A 25456-nucleotide genomic window follows, 5' to 3' on the forward strand; every position below is an offset into this window, starting at 1 on the left:
GCAGTGACTTGGTCCTCTTTGCATACATTTACTAAATTCTACCGTTTTGATGTATTTGCTTCTTCGGAAGCAGTTTTTGGTAGAAAAGTTCTTCAGACAGCTGTTTCAGTTTGATTCTTCTGCTGATGTTTTAAGTTTTTCTTTTCTTCATGAGAATAACTTATGTTTTGGGTTGTGGATTATTTTTCCAGCATTTGGCTGTTGTTTATTTTTATCCCTCCCTCTCTAGTGACTCTTGTGTGGAGTTCCACATCTTGGGTATTGATATCCCATACGTCACTAGCTCATGGACTCTTGCCAATTACATGAAAGAAAACATAATTTATGTAAGAACTTACCTGATAAATGAATTTCTTTCATATTGGCAAGAGTCCATGAGGCCCACCCTTTTTATGGTGGTTATGATTTTTTTGTATAAAGCACAATTATTTCCAAATTCCTTTGTTGATGCTTTTTACTCCTTTCTTTATCACCCCACTACTTGGCTATTCGTTAAAACTGAATTGTGGGTTTGGTGAGGGGTGTATTTATAGGCATTTTGAGGTTTGGGAAACGTTGCCCCTCCTGGTAGGATTGTATATCCCATGCGTCACTAGCTCATGGACTCTTGCCAATATGAAATAAATGAATTTATCAGGTAAGTTCTTACATAAATTATGTTTTTGTCATGTCGTGTTCAGCTAGCTCCCAGTAGTGAATTGCAGCTCCTTCGACAACAGATACCAAGAGAACAAAGCAAAATTGATATTAGAAGTAAATTATAAAATTGTTTAAACATCTATGCTCTATCTGAATCATAAAAGAAGATGCGGGGTTTCATGTCCCTTTAATATAAATATTGTCAGCTGTATCTGTTTAAAAACGAGCTATAAACATAATTAAGAAAAAATGTCACTACCTAACAACAAAAAGAGATTCGTAAAAGTTGTGGCAATTACACCAGAATCAGCTGTGAACTGTGTAAATGTATAACAAATACTTTTTCACAATAACATTTCTGATTTTTAATAAGCATTACAAATATTTTTGTCTCTAATTTCCATTTCATTTACAACTGTAAAAATAACACAAGCACTTTTAAACCTGCAGATTTGAAAATGTGTGTCCCCATCTTTTTTTTTTTTTATGCAATGTGCTAACAGCAAAAGGTTAAACAGAAGCTTAGATACACAGAGTTACAATCCACACTTCCATTTTCAACAGCATTGAAAGCTTCAGTCAGCTCTGCAATGAAAAGACACAGGCGTCAAATTTCCCCAGCCCACTTGATTTGAAAAGCTGCCAAGGTAGGTGAAAGACCTTATAAATATGCAAAGTAGGGAGTTTAAGTGACACATGTAAATGTATGTTGATTGGCAGCTGATTTGTTCACCAGAACGCTATACTAATCTGCCTTTGTAAAGTTCTGATAGCTTTTGTCACACATAAAAGACAAATAAGGCAGATCTTAAATGTTATGATATATTTCACTTTGACCATTCTGATGATCTTTTAGCGTTTCCCGGGGAAAAGGGGATCGGCTATAGGAGGCTCCTAAAATTTCCCTGGCATAGCCATTTTGTTTGTGGGCAGCGTGATATATTTCTGCCAGTCAGTGCATGCTGAGACAATTCAGTATTATCTTTAAAATATTTGTATTGATTGCAGTTTTTTGCAGTGTTGTTGCCCATCTGCAAAAAAAAAAACAAAAAACAAAGAAGGTAGGTTTATTTCTTTAAATTCACCTTATTATTCTTAAACATTAAAAATATTATGCTAACAAAAATATGATTTCATTTATCAATTTGAATTTCTTATGACATCATTTTTAGTGTGAGGTGTGATCATGGATTCATGTAAACAAATCAATCAGGGGTGTCTTTTTCTAATCTGCGTATGGGGTACATTACAGTGGTCATGGATAGTTTCATGAACAAAGCTTATGAACAGTAGGTGCCATAGTTTGCATTTCACATAAAAGCAGGGTTGTGTTTGTATGGTATGAGTATAAAATGGCACACTGCCTTTTTTCCAGGCTACAGAAGGGGGGGCTGGGGGATAGTGCAGACTTGAGGGACACTGCCCTCTTAGCCAATCACAACACGCCTGTTTGCCATTGCAAAGTTGTTAACCCCGGAGTCTTCTTGCAGCCTTTTGCTTCTAATCTTTAGTTTTTTTTCTTCTTCTTCTAAAGCTTGAAAACCTCTGTCGACCAGAGATCATGGAAGGAAGTAGCACTTGTACTCTATCTTACCATTTCAAGATGTTTGGAAAGCCATCTGCTTTGAGAGTATTCAGCAGTTCTCAAATATGCAGTTTATATTCTTTAATTTTTTTCTTTATGGATTGTACTCTTCTCTGCCTGCAAAAGAGGTAAAAACATAATCTAGAAACAATCTATTCAATCTATTTTAACTGCAGTAGAAAAGTAGATTAAAAGTGTATCTCTAATAACCTGCATTTATTTTTTATTTATTATTTTTATTGTTTTGTTTGATCGCTTTTTTAAAATCTAGCTATTTCATTGTTAATATGTATGGTTATATTTACAATAAACCATTTCAACAAACGATTAGAACATATTTAAATGAGTATAATATGCTAAATCTGTAAAATGTCCATAAACTGTAACAATTTCTGTAAACACAGTTTATATATAATGTTTATGAATAAACAGTTGAATTAAATATGTTGACAGTTTCTGCCCAGCTGTTACACGGTACTTTTATTACGTTCTCTAATTCGTTTGTTTAATGCAAAGTGGAGAGAAGGAGGAGATTGACACAAGATGTTTTATTATATTCTAAGTTATGGCTGGTACTAAATGGTGGCTTGTTCATTTCTTGTGAAGATGAGCTCTGTCTATGGCGATCATAGGGAATGTATGACAATGCTATTGCCCTTGTCTAGCTGCCTTTTATAGTTTGGATGAGGCTCATAGGAAATCAATTAGACAGACATTTTAGCATTTTAAATTCCTTTTTATATATATATATTTTGCACACGGTGGGAGTTTTTTTTTATACATTGATCTGTGTTGGTGGCGCTGTGGTGCTCTTAAACAATTTAATGTCAGTTTCACTAAGAGAAAGGAGATAGAGAGAGGTGGGGCAATTTATGATCATACAATCTCCTATATATACACCAGTAAATATATGATTCTTAGAGTGGTGACTACTTACTATGCTGTTAAAGACAATCTGACAAATGATTACAATTTGTTAGATCTGAAGCCTAATTCTGAGAACTAATGAGTACTTTTTTCAAACAATGGCAGGGGGTTTTAAGCAGAATATCTGTAACAATGTAATCCATTTTTGTTATGAGTGATATGGCTAAATTTCAATATCAGTCTTGTTCTGTAATCATCAGGTTGCCTGGTTTTGACTCTGTGTATTGCAGCAATTTTTCATTCTTCTGCATAAGTGTGTGTGGGGGGGGGGGGGGGGGGGGGAGGGGGGTTGTGTAGGTTGGGGGAAGAGAAAGGGTCATCTAATCTAGTTAGTGTATCAGAGAATAGGGTAATCTGATTCTCTCCCAAAAGGATGTTGACAAAATCAAATGACAAGAAAGATGTGCAGCCACATATACATTTTAATATTTGCTAATAAAATGTTTTGTAAATAAATTGCTTTTCTGCAAGATATGCTTATTTAAGTAACTGCAAATTATTTGAGGCAACGTGACAAAAATGGTAAATCACTAAATTTTTAAATTTCTGTTTCTTTAAAATACATATAAGAAAGTGTATGGACAATGGGAGAGGCAACTCCCCCCCCCCCCCACTCATCCTAGGCCCCACCACCTCTTTCTGGGGCTGTGGCGGTGATGGGGAATTTAGTGTCAAAGTCCCCTAAAACTTTGTACTGGATCTCATATTAATGGTCACACTAATAAGTAATTATTATAGAGTTCAGATTGGTAGCTTTACATTTTATTCATACCACCATCCAATAAATATAACATAATATTTGGTTGCTTTTCACAGGATATTTTGCTTAATTCTAATTTTAATTCACTTATGTATATTTTTGCTAATTTTAAACATTTCTATCTGAAATTTTATTAAAGGGATATAAAACCCAGAATGCGTCTTTCATGATTCAAATAGCATACAATTTTAGCCATCTTTACAATTCTGTTATCCATTTCGCTTAATTCTTTTGTTATCCTGTGTTGAAAACCATACCCAGGTATGCTTGGGAGCTAGCTGCTGCACATATATACCTAATGTCATTGGTTCGCCTATTTTGTTTAGCTAGCTCCCAGTAGTGCATTACTGCTCATTCAACAAAGGATACAAAGAGAATGAAGCAAATATGATAATATAGGTCATTTGAAAGTTGTTTAAAAGTATATGCTCTGTCTGATTCTTGAAAGAAACATTTTGGGTTCTATGTCCCTTTAAATATTTAAATGCAGTTTTGGTATTTAATTTGCATGGTTCTTTAAAATACCTTTTTTTAAAAGTGAATTGCAGGTTTTTTTTTTTTAAAGAAATGGTGTTCTAAAGAGGTTGACTAAAAACAGACATGGTTAAAGTGATGGTAAACTTTAGCTAAGCTAATTCAATATATGTGATCTTTGTCAATGAACAAGTGTATATTTACACTTTTTTTTTTTTTTTTGCGTTTGTTAAATTCAGTTCTGATAAAAATAGTCCATTCACTCTCACTGGAAAGTACTTTTTTTTTTTTTTTTTTTTTTTTTTTTTTTTTTTCTTTGCGGTGACGTTTGCACCGCTCTGTCAATCCGTGTGTATGGCATATGGCTCAAATTTAAAGAGTCATGAAACCCCAAAAATGTCTTTCATGAATCAGACTGATCATACAATTTTAAACAACTTTCAGGTTTACTTTTATTATCTAATTTGCCTCATTCTCTTGTTGTTCTTTGTTGAAGAAACAGCAATGCATTACTGGGAGCTAGTAAGCACATTGGGCGAGCCAATAAGATGATGCATATATGTGCAGCCACCAATCATCAGCTCCTGAGCCTACCTAGGTATCCTATTGAACAAAGCAAATTAGATAATAGGCGTAAATTGGAAAATTGTTTAAAATCACATGCTCCATCTGAACCATGAAAGAGAAAATTTGGGTTTCATGTCACTATAAGGTAGCCTTAATATGAGAAAAATATAAAGGACTATTCATATTTCCATATAATTTTGTGTAATTTTATATTTAACATTTTTTATTATGACTAAAAACTTGGATGAATATTGTCAAATTGTGTACGAGATGCAAGGTTTAAAAGTGTGCTTTTGATTGATATTTTATATCTATTATTAAAACAGAAAACAATCCTGTATATTAACAGGTGGCCGATCAAGGCTATTGAATTACAAAAACTGTAAAATAAAAATACTAAGGTACACCAAGACAGAATCTATCTGTATGTATAGCAGATTCTTGATAGTTTATTCTTACGCTTGCAGCAAACAATATGTGTCATGGTGTGAAATGCGTCAGTAGTGTGTTTTTTTTTTTAGTTTTTTTTTTTTTTTTTAATTGTTTAGCCAAACAGATTGTCTAAGACGTTATTTCAAAGATTTTTCAATAAAGATAATGTTTTAGCTATAATCCATTTGATGCCGCTCCTGTTACACTTATCACTCACTGCAAACATAATGGTAAACGTACACTGGTAGGTTACAGGCAAATTAAAAGACTAAAATATTATGCTCTAATATGTTGGATAATTTTATGATTGCACTGTTGTGTTTGACCCATCCAAAGAGGGTAATGCAACATTTTTACTTTCTTGATTCAGATAGAGCATACATTTTTTTTTTAATAAACTTTCCAATTGACCTTCTCTTATTCATTTTGCTTCATTTTCTTGGTCTCCTTTTTTTGAAAATCAGCAATGCACATGGGTGAGCCAATAACATAGGTGTATGACTACATGCCAGGAAATAGCGCTGCCATCTAGTCCTCTTGCAAAACTGCTGCCACATCATAGTGTGCCAGACACATGGACGCTCATGATCTTATGGTCCTGCTTTTAATAAAAAGATACCAAGAGAACAAAGAAAATTTGATAATAGAAGTAAATTAGAAAGTTGTTTAAACTACATGTTCTAACTGAATCATGAAAGAAAACATTTCTGTTTAATGTCCCTTAAATGATTCAGACAGGGCATGCAATTTTAAACATATTTTCAATTGACTTCCGTTATTAAAATTGCTTTGTTCTAAAGGTGATATTTGTTGAAAAGCAATACACTACTGGGAGCTTAGCTGGTTATTGGTGTTGCAGTGGCACTTAAGCAAGTATGCCTATATTTAAAGTTTGTTAGGCATTGATTTAATACTTTTCAATTTTTTTTCAATTTTTATATTTAAAAATGTTAGTGGGTTTTATTATTATTAATAATCATAATAAAGTCCTATTCCAAGGTCCATTTAAAGTGAATGTAAATTTTGATGCTAAATTGCCCGTTTTTTAAAAATTTGATTAAAAACAGGGGCACTTTAATTCATCAAAATTTACATTTCACTTGTGTTGTAAAAAATACTTACCTTTTTAATCTTGACGGCCGCTACAGCTTCCCCCGGTCGTCGCAAACCTCTTCCTATGTCAGTGTCTGATTCAACTCTGTGATTGGAGGAAGCTGGATTGCTGATTTTAGACCCAGGAAGAGGCTTTGCGACGGGCAGAGGAAGCGATGCAGCGGCTGTCAATATTAAAAGGTATTTTCACAACACGAGTGAAATGTAAATTTTGACAAATTAAACCCCTGTTTTTAATCAAATTTTTTAAAAACCGGGCACTTTATCATCACAATTTACATTCACTTTAAGTTTAATTTTAGATCAACAATAAGGGACCACAAAGCCTCCATGCCAATGTATAGGAATTAAGGAACATTTGGTTAAATTCATTGATGCAGGGCTCAACAAACCGAGGATTCAGGGAGCCACTTTACCCCTGGCTCGTAACATTTTCGGTTATTTTCCATTCAGGAGTTGACAAATCTGTTTAACATTTAGGAGCCAGTAATAATATTACAGACATGCTTTTAGGAGCTAGAGAGTGTTATTTGTATATAGATATATCGAGGATAACCTGAAAAGTTAGAAGCCAGGGGTAAAATGATTGGAACCAGTGGCTCCCTGGCTCCTGAGTTTTTCGAGCCCTACCATAAATCTCATTAAAATACCACTGTTGGGCTCCTACATTTTTAAACAGATTTGTCTACCCCTGCATTACTGTTAAAATATGAGAAAATAGATATGTCTACTTTCTCAAGCCATGTGAAAAGCTGGATCAATCAACTGGTGGGGAAGGCCACTTCTGGGGGCTTTGGGATATAGCGTAACTGGGACATCTAAATGATAAGGAACATTATTGGAGGGACAGAGAGATCTATATATACAGTGTGTATATGTGTGTGTATGTATGTATGTGTATGTGTGTGTGTGTGTGTATGTGTATATATATATATATATATATATATATATATATATATATATATATATATATATATACGGTGTGTATGTGTTAGAATATATATATATATATATATATATAATCATTTCTCTATCTATATAAAGGATACAAAGGAAATCCAAAGCACTAATCCGTAGACAAGGCTATTAAAATTGTAAAAAGCCTTTATTAACAAAGAATGTTTAAAAACATCACGCGTTGCACAGGGTATACAGTGTATAGCCGCGTTCCTCAGCAGACATGTTTTGTGCACACTGCACTTGTTCACTGCATACATAGATAGATAGATATAGGTATATGTGTGTGTGTATATGTATGTATGTATGTATGTATGTATATGTGTGTGTGTGTGTATGTATGTATATATATATATATATATATATATATATATATATATATATATATATATATATATATATATACACATACACACACACACAGATGTTCAGCTCCTATTTGTGGCAAAATCGAAATAAACCGCAACTTCTTTCGAAATGAAAGACCCCCCCCCCCCCCCTTACCGCTTCATTCGGCGTTAAAGGGAGATAAAACCCAAAATGTTCTTTCATGATTTTAGATCGAACATACAACTTTCCAACATACTCCTATTATCAAATTTTCTTCGTTTTTTTAGTGTTATCCTTTGTTGAAAAGCAGGAAGGTAAGCTCAGGAGTGTGCACGTGTCTGCAGCACTATATGGCAGCAGTTTTGCAACACTGTTATACATTAGCGAGCGCTATTTCCTGTCATGTAGTGCTCCAGACATGTGCACTCTACCTATCCAGATATCACTTCAACAAAGAATAAAATGAGAATGAAGAAAATTTGCTAAAATAAATAAATTGGAAGCTTTTTTTTAAAGCGGTATTCTCTATCTAAATCATGAAAGAAAAAGTGTTTTGTGTCCCTGTTAACAGTCTAGTGCAGTGTTCTCCACAGAAAATGTTGCCAGCCAGGTGGGAGCAGTGTAATATTATAAAAAATTTTGCTATCTAAAGCCCAAATTATTTAACATACATTCATTTAATAATTTGTCCAATTAACAATGAAAAATATTAATATTCGCTAATTTTAGCTGAAAACTTACATTTTCGCCTGGTGGTCAGGTATATTAGCCGGCTGGTCAGGTATATTACCATGGAGGTAAGTTGTTTTTTTTTTTTTTTTTTTTTTTTTTTTTATATTAGCCGGCTGGTACACCCATTAACCCTTTCATGTCGGGACTTAATAGTTACATCGGAACAATGTTCCAATGTAAACAAATTGAAATCAAGCGATTGTGCATGCGATGGCGAGATTTCAATGATGAGATCGGGTCAGGGGGGCGAACCTACAAGGCTAGATCCCATCCAGGAAGCGCCGTTGGATTCAGTACAGCCAAACAGCTAGGACGTTCCATGCCGTCCTAATGGCGCTAAAGCCCAGCCCCATTAGGATGGCATGGAACATCTTAATGTCAGAAAAAGGTCCTGAGGAGAACACTGTAGTGTAGCACTTACATTGTAGAACAAAATAAAACAGCGAAGTTGAAGGTGAACAACAAGCGGCTCCCAGAAAGGGGGGGAAAAAACAAACAAAAAACACACTGTGGAAACTATAGGAAAACAGATCAACCCTGCTGCAATGAAGTGTGTAGAAAGAAGGGGGGAAATATAACTATTTATAGGACATAAAAGTACAAAAAGGAAAATGCTCTGATGTGCAAGCAGCAGTGCAATAACGTTACTTGTGTTTAACCTGTGCAAAGACATATAAAGTCAGCTCTAGAGCATGCAACATATACTACTAGCAGAACACATCTGGTAAGCCACTGACGAGAAGCTTTAGTGCATAGCCACTCAATCAGCAGCTATCTCCCGGTAGTACATTATTGCTCCTGAGCCTGCATAAGTCATCTACTAGGTTGCAGCTGCATCACTATGAAATACCACAAGAGGGCAGGCATTCTAAATAAAAAAAATCAATTTGTTTTATAACTTGATGTGCACAAATACAAAAGCTTTATGGCCTAGCAGCTGTTTGTTGCTACATTTTAATTTATTTACAATCAACTTGTATTCAGCCATCTATTTTTTGAATACTAAAACCTTTTAAAAGGAAAATTATTTAATTGCAAAAATTATTCTCTGCATCATAAAATTCTAATGTGAAGTCAAATTTGCATGCAAAAAAACAAACAAACAAAAAAAACTAGAGCAGACTTCCTAGATCGTGAACAAGGAAACTTTATTGGAAGGCAAAAATGTGTTCTTATTAATTTGGATTTAGGACAGTTCTTATTTTTACCAGAATATAAATGTATAATCAGGAATAACTGTATTAAACTATTAACTATTTCTATAGTGAATTTATTTCACAAATCAGAGCCACAGCTTCTAAATTTGTGCTACTATTCTTTAAAGGGACACTGTGTGCTGTTTAATACGGGACAGATAGCTCAGCATGCTAAGACACTGTGGCTGAGCTCTGTAGCAACCCAAGGGTTGCAGGTTCGATCCCCGGCGAGGTCCACTCAGCCTTTCATCCTTCCGAGGTCGATAAAATGAGCAGCGCCTTGAGACCCTTACGGGTGATTTAGCCGCGCTTTACAAGTACCCAATACATACATATTAAAATATATATATATATATAAATTTTGTATATATCATGGCACTTACTGTGTTTTTGATTTTTTTTTTTATATTATGTTGTGTGGCTTAGAATGAATGCAAAACTGAAGCTGGTACCCTGTTGTGTATTGTTCTTACCAAGTCATGTGATGCATTTCTTCAAGGCTTATTGCAGGATTTGCCATAAATGCTCATTTGACACTGGCTGTGGTGTGTTTGTGTCCCCCCCCCCATATCCAAGTCCAGATCTTTGAACTGATCATGACTTTTTTTTTTTTTTTTTTGTGTGGATATGTGCTAATGATGTTTGAGTGATTAGTCAGTGCATTTTTTTTTTTTCTCTTTAATTTGTTCTCAATTATTTCGTTTACCTGCTGGGATGTATTCAACTGTTAATAGCTTCTTTACCTTTTATTTCCGTCTTAATATAAGGAGAGTCCACGGCATTATTCCTTACTGTTGGGAAATACTGAACCTGGCCACCAGGAGGAGGCAAATACACCCCAGCCATAGGCTTAAATACTCCCTCTACTTCCCTCATGTCAAAGTCATTCTTTGCCTTTCACAACTTGGAAGCGGATTTCCTCAGCAGACAATCCTTTCATCCAGGGGAATAGTCTCTCCATCCCAAGGTGTTTGCGGAGATTTGCAACAGGTGGGGGACGCCGGTGATAGATCTCATGGCGTTCCGGCTTAATTCCAAGCTACTTAGATATGGGTTGCGGTCTAGGGATCCTCAGGCGGAGCTAATAGATGCATTAGCAGTGCCTTGGAGGTTCAGTCTAATTTACATTTTTCTGTTGTTACCACTTCTTCCCCGTGTAGTGGCCTGCATCAAGCAGGAATCGGTGATACTGATTGCTCCGTCGTGGCCGCAAAGGATGTGGTTCACGGACCTGGTGGGGATGTTATCATCTCCTCCGTGGAAGTTTCCTTGTCGCAAGGATCTGCTGGAACAGGGTCCTTTTGTTCATCAAAATCTAGATTCTCTGACGTTGACTGCGTGCAGATTGTCAGTATATTTATGAAAATCTTAGTAGTGCTATCCAAATAATATATAAGTTTATGGCAGGGTTATAAACACAATCTTAAAATAATTTTCCTTAAAAATTGAAACCCTAATCAACCATGCATCTACTAGACCATACAATTAATATAAATATCTGAATTCTTTTATTTAGTTAATATCCATAAACATATTGAAGTATATTCACAATAAAAGGAAATGAAACAAAATTTATATGCGTTAAAACCAACTCTTAAGATATGCTATCCTTCTTACAAAACCCAGAAAGATATAGCTTCACAATTCAGCCTTTTATTTATTTAACACAATGGGACTAAAAACCTTTAACATCCAAGCAATACAATTCTAAACAGTGTTTATAAAACAATAGGATAATATATATATTCTGCTATTTAACTGCAATTTATCCTAATACAAAATTAACTGACAATATCAGAACTTGCATAGATGAGTTACTTGGTCAATCAGACGCAGATTTAAACAATATATATATAGGCTGTGAAATGCTAACTTGAAAAAAAAAAACACACTGCTTCTTTAAATCTATTAAATACAAATTAACTATGCATATAACTTATCTTACAAAACCCAGAAAACTGTATCTTTAAACTGCAGTGACTTTAAAATATCACATGTAATTAGCAGCCCTTTTCTTATTTTTTCTCTCTCTCTCTATCTATCTATCTATCTATCTATCTATCTATCTATATATATATATATATACGTTGCCAAAATAGATAGTTCAGTTACCAAGGATTCCTTGTTTCATCTCAGAAAATATATAAGTAAATTTTTGCAATCACTGAGAAGAAGGTAGATCAGCTTGTTTAGTATGAGTGTATTTTGGACGCCCAGCAATGTATCATTCAGGTCAGCAAAATCTCTCTTTCTCCTTCATGCGTTCACTTAAATAACTTTTTCATTCATTTATGAAACCATGGGAGTGGCCCTACGAGATCTGACCATCCCATTGGTTAGGTGGGATGTCTATTTGGATTGGCCCTTGGTCACCATGGAAACGCATCCTTTAAGCAGTTATCTTAACTGCTATACCGGTATCGGCCCTTCGGTGGCAGCACAAAACAAATTCATCCTTAACACTTCTAAACATTTTTAGACAGTGAAATATTTCTTTAAACTATGTAATAACTGCCGTAATTTCTTGCATGAACCCCTCAGAATATCAATCATAGATGAGGCAAATCTATATCACCTCTCTGGTCATTTTGATATCAAATATGTTATATTATTAACATTTTATTATATTAAGACAATTTAATACTGCTAATTATTAGCTTAAAATGCATTTATATATCCTGTTATATATGTTTTCATGTGATATAATATGTTCTATGTCTCCGACAATTTCTGCATATATGAATTGATGCCTGCAATAGAAATGGAAACAATTATCAGAAATGGTTTAAGCATTCATATGTCTATGGTCCAAGTATTATTAATCATTTACTTTTAGGTCCACAAATATTTATTTATATTCTTAAAAACACAGAGGCTAAGTAAGATCTTTTATGTTTTCAAAACATATATTTATATATATATATATATATATATATATATATATATATATATATATATATATATATATATATACACTTCAAATAAGGGATTACCAAAATGGTCATTCAATCTATACTAATTCTGAATTTATTTCCTATATAAATATCCCCTGCAGCAATCATCCACCTAATACAATGTGCTTAATTTTAATATATATATATCATGAATCATTCCAAACATACATGGAAAACTGGCATTGTTTCCCTTGCAAAATGCATCCAACTCTATCTGTGTCACCTTCCCCCTAGCTGTGTATTTGCAACACATCTTACTTTGAAATCACAAAACTTAGGTGACAAATTCCAGAGGGGTCCTTGAACACATTCTTTTCTCTCACCAAATGTTTTGGGAGTTATAAAACTCTGCATATATAGTCAAATGAGTAGGAAAAAAAAAATGTTTATGTATTTTACACCATAGGAGGTGGTACTTCAAAAGCTATGCTGATTTTCAATCCTGATAAACGTGTATTCATCCAGCTAACCCATCTGGTAAGGGGGTTGGGACCCCTGTGGTGTTAAACAAACTCATGTTCAATTAATCCGGAGGTCTCATCTAACATATACAGTGTATAAAATATACATATATATGTATACATATGTAATATTCATCATAATATTCATATACTCTGACATAAATCCCCCTTCCAACTTCAAATAGATGTAGGACACATGTATTTGAATTGGCTTAAAGTCAGTGGTATTTGATGAGGATCAACCGTATATCTCATAGACAGTCTCTTATGTAGAAAGTTTGTTATTTTGAGCCTTCATGTTTATCAGTTGGGCACCTTTAAACTACAGTATGTCTTTAGTTCATTTGGGGATATGACACTTCATTCTCCCTCTATGACTTGTAGTTGGGATCTGGGATGACATGCCCGCAATTGATTGATATGGACCCATTTATCTATGAAACTTTCATTTTAGGGGATCCGTATTTTATAGGCCACTGGAGATATTTTGTCAGTAATGACGAAAGGACCTTTCCATGAGGGAAGAAATTTCTTCTCCCTAACCTGATCTCTTCCAAAGTTATAAAGATAAACTTTATCATTTATTTCATATTCCTTTTTGGATGTTTTGAGATCATAATAGGTCTTAGTGGCAGTTGCGGCTCTTTCTAAATTCCTTTGAGCAAATCCACATATTGATGTGTATTGGCAGCGTTTATCAAGTTTTGGTCTGATGTACGGTACAGCAGATGCTGAGGTAGAACCATTCTTCTACCAGTCATCAGTTCAAAAGGTGACATCTTGGTAGCATTACTTGGAGTTGCTCTTAATGCCATTAAGACTAGAGGTAGTTTTACATCCCAGTCTTTACCCGTTTCACTCACAAACTTTTTGAGGATTTTAACAATGGACTGGTTGTAACGCTCTACACCACCACTTGAGGCAGCTCTATAAGCAATATGGAGCTTTCTTTTAACCCCTAGTATTTTCCACATTTTGGTCATCACTTCGCTAGTGAAGTGGGTCCCCCGATCTGACTCGATTCTTTGGGGTAAACCAAATCTGGAAAATACATGGTTGATGAGCAACGCTGCACATGTTTCAGCACTATTGTTAGGTGCACTAATGCACTCTACCCATTTAGTGAACAGGCATGTTACGGTTAACATGTATTTGTTACCTCTTGATGATCTTGTTACCGGGCCAATAAAATCAATTTGTATATCTGACCATGGCATTACCATCCCCCTTTTCTGCAATGGCGCTCTATGCGTTGATGCAGTGGGTTGGAACTGTGGGCAGATTAAACACCCTTGACAGTAGGTTTGAACATCTTTCAACATGTGTGGCCAAAAAGCGTAGTCACGCAATATTTCGTACGTGAGTTTGGCACCCCGATGACCAGATGTGGGAGCATCATGGGCATGTTGAAGCATTAGACCTCTGAACTTGGTGGGTACTACCCACTGCTGGATGCCAGTTTTTGAAGTTCTAATTAACAAACCATCCTGTAACTTGAATTGTGATCTAGATTTTATTAAGATTCTCAGATCTTCTTTGCCAATACAATCATCTTTTGAGATGGGTTTGCTTTCAGGATCTTCTATGTGTTTATAGAAGATGCCTACAATGGGGTCTTCTTTTTGACTAGTGATCAGGTCCTCACTAGGAGAATCCTGACTCCATTGTACCAAGTTAGGCTCACTCTGTTGTTTTGCCTGGTTTCTGGTAATGGCTTCTACCTGAATTGCACCCATTAAATGGTCAATATTAAGGAGTTCTCCAGTTATGGCTCCTTGTTTGGATAATGAATCCGCAAGGTCATTGCCTAAAACTCTGGAATGACCCTTGGTCTTTTTCCAGTGTATGGTTAAATCATTGGATACTACCAGATTATCAATCTCGCAGAACAACTTGCCATGCTTGACTGGTTTGTTATTGCTTTTCTGCATGCCATTTCTTTTCCAAGTTGGCAGGTATTCAACAAAACTGTCACGCACATAATTTGAGTCAGTTATGATCACAAATTCATGAATACCATGTTCAATAGCCATTTCAATGGTTTTGAAAATAGCAGTTAGTTCAGCAACTTGACTGGATCTTGGTCCAATGTTGAAACCTATAGATATATTTGGGAATCCATTTGCCCCCGTTATACCAATGCCAGCGACTAATCTGCGCTCATTATCAATAGTGGCATGGTAAGAACAACCATCAACATATACCCAAGGTAATGTTTGACAATGGTCCTTATTGTACATTTTATATGGGGAAAGCAATTGTTCCTCCAGAAAATCATCTTCTGATAATTCTTCCCCAGGATCTCTAGCAGTACAGTCGTGGAGCTCAGCAAGCCCTTGTGCGACTGGATTCTTTTTATTCTGCTTGTAGCGAATTTCTAATGGCCAGCCTTGCAAGGAAAGAGTCCACGCTGTTATGCGGCTATTAGACAAATTCCCATCTCTTATTCTCTCACTTTGCAAATATAGCAAAGGCTGGTGGGCCGTTTCTACAATAATTTTCTCGCCCTGTATATAGCTGCGGAAATTTTGTAGAGCCCATACAGTAGATAAGAGGGCTTTTTCGCAATCGCTAAATTTTATTTCTTCTGGGGATAGATTTTTGCTCGCATAAGCAATGGCTTTGTTCAAATTATGCTTTTGGTATAAAACAACACTCATGCTTACATCTGTGTACCCTGTTTCTAAGTAGAAAGGTTTGCCACCTTCAGGGTACGCTAAGCAAGGTGCTTGAGTGAGTTTTCTCTTCAGCTCTCTGATGGCTGTCTCTTGAGACTCACTCCAGTGCCATTTCACATCTTTCTTTAGAAGAAGTAGTAGTGGTTTAGCTAATTCCGCATAATTATCAATGAATTTGCGAGAATAATTCGTCATACCCAGGAATGATCTCAATTCCTTTAAGTTAGTTGGGTTTTTAGAATTCACTATCGCTTCCACCTTTTTCTTCTGGGGATTTAATCCGTCAGAGGTAACTTCATGTCCCAAGAAGTTTACACGAGTGCGGCACCATTGAGCTTTTTGCAGGGATAATTTGACACCTGCCCTTTTAAGTTGGCTGAGGACGTGTTTAAGCTCTGCAATGTGTTTTTCAAAGTCTGTGCTTTTGATTAAAACATCATCAACATAAGATAAGGTCCCCCTTTCCAGTGCGTCAGGCATAGCCTTATGCATGAATACAGCAAATTCATGTCCAGAATTTATGTATCCAAATGGAAGTCTCTGAAATGCATACTGAACCTTTTGGAAGGAGAATGCTAGCTTATATTGGTCCTCTTCATGTACCTTTATGGTCCAATATCCCTGTGCACAATCAATGGCAGTGAATATTTTGGATCCCTGCATTTGTGCTAGGCACTGGTCAATGTATGGTACAGGCCAGCCAGACATGTATACTCGTTTGTTTAGCTGTCTTAAGTCAGCACACAAACGCCATTGTCCATTGGGCTTAAGGACACCTAGAATAGGATTATTATAAGAGCTGTGCACCTGTCTGATAATACCTCTTTCTTCCAAATTCCTTATGATCTCTGCAAGAGAATCATATGAGGCTAAGGGAAGTCTGTATTGTTTGACAAATACAGGTGGCGCATTAGGATCTGTTTGTATCCTTGCAATGTGCAAGTCTGTAGTACCACAGTCATAAGAATCCTTAGCGAAAATATCCTTGTATTCCATTAGGAGTTCTCGCAGCTGTTGGCGTTCATCATTGCTGGAACAGCCATTAGCTGAGGATATTTGCTCTTCGACTATTTGCTGAAATCCTGGAAAGATTTCAGGCTGTCCTATTTCATAGGCTTCTTCCAACCTAGAGGTGAGATCCCCTTGATTATAATTTACATTGCTCCCATGACTCTGGGTATTGGCGTAATCTTGCTGTTTGATTGGCTGATCAAACACTAGAGAGGCTTCTTCAATTTTACAGATGCCTTCCTCTGAGCTGAAGGGATAAATAGACTGAACATTAAATAGACCCTCTGGCATAGATGCAAAGGAATGTTCTATTAATTGTTCTTCAGTTAGGTATCCTTCAGGTATTAGTCCAATTACATTATTCTGGAATCCAAAAGTGTAATAACTTGATTCCAGTGCATATCCTATGGTAGTTCCCTTGGATAATGTTATATCCTGTGGGGTCATGTTATGCACAATAATATGTATTGGAACAGTTCCAATATTCACCATAGGAGTGTAAGTCACTGTGACACTTAGATTTTGTATTCTATGGGAGAGGCAAATCAGTGTTTCAGAAGTTTTTAATTTCTGCCCTCTCTTTACCTGTAAGGGTAAAAGAAATTTATCAGCCCCAGCAGGAATTATAACATCGCTAGATACCTGCATATTCACAGCATATGGCAATTGCTGGTTTGATTTCAGGGCTGCATTTTCATCCTGAAATACTTCAGGGTCCCCCTTTAACCTGCTCCAAAGGCAAGAGTTAATCAAATCTATTTGTATGGCATATCTATGTAAGATATCATTGCCAATGTATATCTGATTATGGGGAGTATTTAAAACTAAAAACAGGTGCTTCACTGACTTATTACCAATAGAGATAGATAATAAGCACTTAGCTGTGATGTTATAGCTTTCAGACCTGTCATCCAGGCCGTTGACACAGTGGTCTTGGGGAGAAAGATATTTAGTCACTTTAGGTTCAGCTATTTGCGCTAATAAACCTTCGCTTATATAGCTAGCTTCCTGTTTTAAGTTTATTTTAGCATACTTGGTTTTACCAAGGTCATGCACTTGTATAGGGATAAATAGATCCTCTTTAACTCTCTCAATCCCTGTGAGGTATTGAGCGTGGCCTCCCCCCTTAGGGATTTTATGATCCCCCCTTGTGGAGTGATATGGTTAATACATCGCCATCTAGGGAAATATTCGCTATCTTTCCAGGCGAAATTTTAAAAGTATTACCATCAGAGCCACTAAAAGGAGTCTGATCATCTATTTGTAGAATAGTGATTTCAGGTACAGAGTTATTCCTGAAATGAATCTCCACAGCATCTGGTTTCTCTTCTACCACGTGACAGCTATGTCGGACGTGAGATATACCAGATTTTTCATAATTGATAGGCCGTTTAACTTGTGACCAAATTACATTATTTATGCAATCAATTATGGTGCTTAATCGTTTCAGGAGATCACTACCAATAATTAAACGATCAGTTGGCAGATCCACTATAATGACAGGGTGTCTTACGACCCTGTTCCCCAATTTAAATTTTAACCATGCAGTACCGTAAACTTTTAGGGAGTCACCCCCAACACCTATTAGAGAACCGTCCAAATTCTCTTATTTTAGGTTTGTGGGGTGTTAGCTCATTTAGCTGTGTGTAGTACCTGTGGGATAAGATAGTTGCCTGTGACCCAATGTCAATTAATCCCCTGATAGGGTTGGAGACTGAATCTTGCAGCTCAACTAATACATAATATCTTCCTGCAGTTTCTACCATTTCACACATAAAATTGGCATTCTCACACATCTGTGGGCTTCGCCACGTGTTACCTGGATTCGCCGTGTCATTCGATGCAGAGGAACCTTCATACCTACCTGTTTCCTCTATGACAGGGTCGGTTGGATTCTTTTTTACTGCATCTGTGGAGATAATGTTAGGAGAGAGCTGCAAGGGAAGAGATTTGTTAACTTTTCCCGGATAAGGTTGCTTGTCACCACAGTTAAATTGTCCGTTTTCAGTCTGTGGGGAGAGAACATGATTAGTATCATTGATATTTATTATTACATTTTGTATATTTCTCCTCTCCCCTTCAGGTGATACTGCAGTATTTATGACTGTGCCTGTGGTCCACTGCTGACCACTGGCTGTACCCCTAAAAAAGTATTGTTCGGTTGCTGAGCCGTAGATTTTTGACTCATATTAGCGATTTGTTCGCTCAACCGATTTTAACTGGGTAAACAGCATATCTACCTGATTGTACAAGTTACCTCTACCCCTGGGCCTATCTCCTGGTGCCCCATTGTACTGATTCCTGGACCATTGGGTTCCCTCAGAATCAGGGCCGTTATTTCTATTCTGGCGTGGTTGCCAATTATTTGGTGGGTATTCTCTTTGTGAGTAATTATTCACCTGATTATGTCCCCCACTTTGGTTATAGTCTCCCTGCGCCTCAACCTGTGTAGGGGGAGGGGCGGAATTAAACCTCTGTGGAGATGGCCTGTTTTGACTGGCCACCTCTGCATAAGTTCTGTTTTTAGACTCCAAATTGAGGGGTTTAGGTGACACCCTAGTTTCTGCTACAATTTTGGGTTTTGATTCCTTTTTAACCCCCTGCTCACTGGACTGCTGAATAGAGTATAATTTTGTACTCTCTTTGATCAGCCATTCCAATGAGCAGTCCTCATCAAAATCTCTAGCTAAGTTAATTTTGATGGGTGTAGGCAGGGCTTCAAAAAATAAATTTACAAATTCTGAGCCGTCAAATTTGGGATGATCTTCAGCCATACTGTACGCATTTTTCAATACAGAAAGGAATTCGATTGGACTCTGATTCGCACGACACTTTAAACCATATACCGCTATTTTCGCGGCAGTTTTAGTGCGATATTGCCCGAATTCTTTTCTGCATTGTCGTTTTACCCCATTCCAGGAATAAATATTCATATCCTTTAGTGAAGCAAAGAATTTGTGATGCTTACTGTCAAATACCCAGGGCAGAAATTCAATTTTCAATTTCTCGCTTGTAACATTCATTATAGCTAACGCATTTTCAAAAGCCTGTAAATGATCAATTACAGATCTTGTTCCCTTATTGGAGAATATAGGTACTGCGCGTTGTACAAAGGTGATTATTTTATGGGAATCATAGACTTTATCAGACTTACTCTGGGCTTCTCTGTTAGAGTTTCCCTCCCCCGCGCCAGCTGCGCTACAGCTGTCCTCTGGATTTACATCCTGAGGGGATTGTCTATTTGGGAAATCTATTTCTGACCCGTTAGGGGTCATTTGTCTATGTTGTTCTATATATTTTCGTACCTCGTCCCTGACGCGTTCGCTAAAGGAGTTAGCATTATCTGCATTATTCTCACTGCTAATATAGGGGTTTTCATTATGGCGATATGACCTTTTTAAATCGCTTAATTCTCTCTGGCTTTGCGCAAGCTGTTTATTTAAATATTGTATCTGCGCGATTAAGTCCATATTGTGCTTATCTAAGGTGGCTAGGTTTTGGGCAAATTCATCCATTTTATTTTTGGCTATTTTTAAACCCTCTTCGCGTCTGCGCGAGGAATGAATACTATTTTCTAGCTCCTGTATTTGCAATCGTTTGTCTGTGACACAAAACGACATTTCGTCAATTATGCATATTAAAAGGGGCCAAGATTTTAGTATTAGTTCTTCTCGCTTTTTGGGATCTTTGCATTGATTAATCATTAATAATTCCTGGAAGAATTCATTCTCTTCATTCCACATATTATTATTAACGGTAATATTTTTAGCCCTAGTTTCAAGCATATCCACAAAATCATTTAATTCACCCGCAATATTAAACTTCCCTTTAAGGTAACTTAAGATATCTTTCTTAAGGACCTGACCTTTAGTAATAGGTATGGTTATGGGACCAATTTCATTGCTATGTATAGAATTAAATGAGTCACTTCTGGCTACAGACATTATTGTATTGGTTTAGTATTTAGTTAAACTAAAACGCTAACACAATTTTTGCCAATAAAAAAAGAGAAGAAAAAAAAAATTATATTTAAAAAAAATATATTATTAATTTTGAAATATGAAAAATTAATATTTCGAAATATGAAAAATTAATATTTTTGATTAACTTTGAAAATATGAAAAATTAATATTTTTGATTAATTTTTAAATATGAAAAATCAATATTTTTATTAATTTTTCACAATTAATATTTAATAATATTTCAAGATATTAATATCAATCTCGAAATATGAAAATCAATATTTCAACTCTTCAAAAATTATATCTTCAAAATATTAATATCTAAATATGAAACTTTTTCTCTCTTTTATAATAATTTCTATTTACTTACAAATATATTATATCAAATATGATGGAATATTAATAAATCCCAGCGGTGCCTCCAATTATTATGTCAGTATATTTATGAAAATCTTAGTAGTGCTATCCAAATAATATATAAGTTTATGGCAGGGTTATAAACACAATCTTAAAATAATTTTCCTTAAAAATTGAAACCCTAATCAACCATGCATCTACTAGACCATACAATTAATATAAATATCTGAATTCTTTTATTTAGTTAATAGCCATAAACATATTGAAGTATATTCACAATAAAAGGAAATGAAACAAAATGTATATGCGTTAAAACCAACTCTTAAGATATGCTATCCTTCTTACAAAACCCAGAAAGATATACCTTCACAATTCAGCCTTTTATTTATTTAACACAATGGGACTAAAAACCTTTAACATCCAAGCAATACAATTCTAAACAGTGTTTATAAAACAATAGGATAATATATATATTCTGCTATTTAACTGCAATTTATCCTAATACAAAATTAACTGACAATATCAGAACTTGCATAGATGAGTTACTTGGTCAATCAGACGCAGATTTAAACAATATATATATATAGGCTGTGAAATGCTAACTTGAAAAAAAAAAAAAACACACTGCTTCTTTAAATCTATTAAATACAAATTAACTATGCATATAACTTATCTTACAAAACCCAGAAAACTGTATCTTTAAACTGCAGTGACTTTAAAATATCACATGTAATTAGCAGCCCTTTTCTTATTTTCTCTCTCTCTCTCTCTCTCTCTCTCTCTCTCTCTCTCTCTCTCTCTCTCTCTCTCTCTCTCTCTCTCTCTCTCTCTCTCTCTCTCTCTCTCTCTCTCTCTCTCTCTCTCTCTCTCTCTCTCTCTCTCTCTCTCTCTCTCTCTCTCTCTCTCTCTCTCTCTCTCTCTCTCTCTCTCTCTCTCTCTCTCTCTCTCTCTCTCTCTCTCTCTCTCTCTCTCTCTCTCTCTTTCTCTCTCTCTTTCTCTCTCTCTTTTTCTCTTTCTCTCTCTCTTTCTTTCTCTCTTTCTTTTTCTCTTTCTCTCTTTCTTTTTCTCTTTCTCTCTTTCTTTTTCTCTTTCTCTCTTTCTTTTTCTCTTTCTCTCTTTCTTTTTCTCTTTCTCTCTTTCTTTTTCTCTTTCTCTCTTTCTCTTTCTCTTTTTCTCTTTCTCTTTCTCTTTTTCTCTTTTTCTCTTTCTCTTTCTCTTTCTCTTTTTCTCTTTTTCTCTTTCTCTTTTTCTCTTTCTCTTTTTCTCTCTTTCTCTCTTTCTCTTTTTCTCTTTCTCTCTTTCTCTCTCTTTCTCTCTCTTTCTTTCTCTCTCTTTCTCTCTCTTTCTCTCTCTTTCTTTCTCTTTCTTTCTCTCTCTTTCTCTCTCTCTTTCTCTCTCTTTCTCTCTCTTTCTCTCTCTCTCCGTTACCAAAATAGATAGTTCAGTTACCAAGGATTCCTTGTTTCATCTCAGAAAATATATAAGTAAATTTTTGCAATCACTGAGAAGAAGGTAGATCAGCTTGTTTAGTATGAGTGTATTTTGGACGCCCAGCAATGTATCATTCAGGTCAGCAAAATCTCTCTTTCTCCTTCATGCGTTCACTTAAATAACTTTTTCATTCATTTATGAAACCATGGGAGTGGCCCTACGAGATCTGACCATCCCATTGGTTAGGTGGGATGTCTATTTGGATTGGCCCTTGGTCACCATGGAAACGCATCCTTTAAGCAGTTATCTCAACTGCTATACCGGTATCGGCCCTTCGGTGGCAGCACAAAACAAATTCATCCTTAACACTTCTAAACATTTTTAGACAGTGAAATATTTCTTTAAACTATGTAATAACTGCCGTAATTTCTTGCCTGAACCCCTCAGAATATCAATCATAGATGAGGCAAATCTATATCACCTCTCTGGTCATTTTGATATCAAATATGTTATATTATTAACATTTTATTATATTAAGGCAATTTAATACTGCTAATTATTAGCTTAAAATGCATTTATATATCCTGTTATATATGTTTTCATGTGATATAATATGTTCTATGTCTCCGACAATTTCTGCATATATGAATTGATGCCTGCAATAGAAATGGAAACAATTATCAGAAATGGTTTAAGCATTCATATGTCTATGGTCCAAGTATTATTAATCATTTACTTTTAGGTCCACAAATATTTATTTATATTCTTAAAAACACAGAGGCTAAGTAAGATCTTTTATGTTTTCAAAACATATATATATATATATATATATATATATATACACTTCAAATAAGGGATTACCAAAATGGTCATTCAATCTATACTAATTCTGAATTTATTTCCTATATAAATATCCCCTGCAGCAATCATCCACCTAATACAATGTGCTTAATTTTAATATATATATATCATGAATCATTCCAAACATACATGGAAAACTGGCATTGTTTCCCTTGCAAAATGCATCCAACTCTATCTGTGTCACCTTCCCCCTAGCTGTGTATTTGCAACACATCTTACTTTGAAATCACAAAACTTAGGTGACAAATTCCAGAGGGGTCCTTGAACACATTCTTTTCTCTCACCAAATGTTTTGGGAGTTATAAAACTCTGCATATATAGTCAAATGAGTAGGAAAAAAAAAATGTTTATGTGTTTTACACCATAGGAGGTGGTACTTCAAAAGCTATGCTGATTTTCAATCCTGATAAACGTGTATTCATCCAACTAACCCATCTGGTAAGGGGGTTGGGACCCCTGTGGTGTTAAACAAACTCATGTTCAATTAATCCTGAGGTCTCATCTAACATATACAGTGTATAAAATATACATACATATGTATACATATGTAATATTCATATACTCTGACAAGATTGTATGCTTAGTGTTAGCCAAGAGAGGTTTCTCTGAGAGAGTTATTGACACTCTCATTCAGGCTCATAAGCCTGTTACTCTTCGCATCTATTATAAGGTGTGGAGATCTCACTTATTCTGGTGTAAAGAGCGTTGTTTAGCCTGGCATAAGGTTAAGGCTGCCAGAATTCTTTCCTTTCTCCAGGAGGGTCTGGACAAGGGCCTTTCTGCCAGTTCCCTGAGGGGACAGATTTCGGCCCTTTCTGTTTTACTGCACAAGAGGTTTGCAGAGCTCCCTGACGTGCAATCTTTTGTTAAGGCTCTGATTAGGATCAGACCTGTGTTTAGATATAACGCTCCACCTTGGAGTTTGAATCTTGTTCTTAAAGGGACACTGAACCCAAAAAAATTTCTTTCGGGATTCAGATAGGGCATGAAATTTTAATCAACTTTCTAATTTACTCCTATTATCAAATTGTCTTCATTCTCTTGATATCTTTATTTGAAATGCAAGAATGTAAGTTTAGATGCCGGACCATTTTTGGTGAACCTGGGTTGTACTTGCTGATTGGTGGATAAATTAATCCACCAATAAAAAAGTGATATCCAGAGTTCTTAACCAAAAAAAAAAAGGCTTAGATGCCTTCTTTTTCAAATAAAAATAGCAAGAGAACGAAGAAAAATTGATAATAGGAGTAAATTAAAAGTTGATTAAATTGCATGCTGTATCTGAATCCCAAAAGAAAAAATTTGGGTTCAGTGTCCCTTTTAAGTTTTTACAACGGGCTCAGTTTGAGCCTATGCATTCGTTGACATTAAATTGTTGTCCTGGAAGGACATGACTATTGCATCGGCACGCAGTTTCTGAAATGGCTGCCTTGCAATGTGAGCCTCCTTATCTGGTGTTCCACACTGATAAGGCTGTCCTTCGTACCCGCTTGGGTTTTCTACTGAAGGTGGTGTCTGATCGTAATATCAATCAGGAGATTGTGGTTCCATCCTTATGTTGTAATCCTTCTTCTTCGAAGGAACGTTTACTTCATAATCTGGATGTGGTTCGACCTTTGAAGTTTTATCTTCAAGCTTCTAAGGATTTTAGGCAAACTTCTTCCTTGTTTATCTATTATGGGAAGCGTAAGGGTCTGAAGGCTTCTTCGACTTCCTTAACGTTTTGGTTGAGGAGTGCTATACACTTAGCTTACGAGTCAGCGGAACTTAAACCTCCTCAGAGGGTTACGGCTCATTCCACTAGAGCGATGGCTTCCTCTTGGGCCTTTAAAAACGAGGCCTCTATGGATCAGATTTGTAAGGCGGCTACCTGGTCCTCCTCCTTACATACTTTTTCAAAATTCTACAAATTTGACGTTTTTACTTCGGTGGAAGCAGCTTTTGGGAGAAAGGGCACCACAGCCTGTAAAACCTCAGATTAGGGTCTGCATTTCTTTTACCCCTCCAGTTATCATTCAGTGTCCTCTAG

General features: G+C 35.8%; 1 protein-coding gene across 1 annotated transcript in view; it reads left to right on the plus strand.

Annotated features, from left to right (window-relative positions):
* Nucleotides 1-2102: 2102 nt before the first annotated feature.
* Nucleotides 2103-25456, plus strand: part of EPC1 (enhancer of polycomb homolog 1) — a 623061-nt gene continuing 599707 nt past the window's right edge. The window contains exon 1 of the mRNA XM_053713859.1: nt 2103-2352. Coding sequence (XP_053569834.1) covers nt 2290-2352 — 63 coding nt within the window. The 5' untranslated portion in view covers nt 2103-2289. The remainder of the gene's footprint in view (nt 2353-25456) is intronic.

This window comes from Bombina bombina, chromosome 5, assembly GCF_027579735.1.
Source record: "Bombina bombina isolate aBomBom1 chromosome 5, aBomBom1.pri, whole genome shotgun sequence".
Lineage (NCBI taxonomy): Eukaryota > Metazoa > Chordata > Amphibia > Anura > Bombinatoridae > Bombina > Bombina bombina.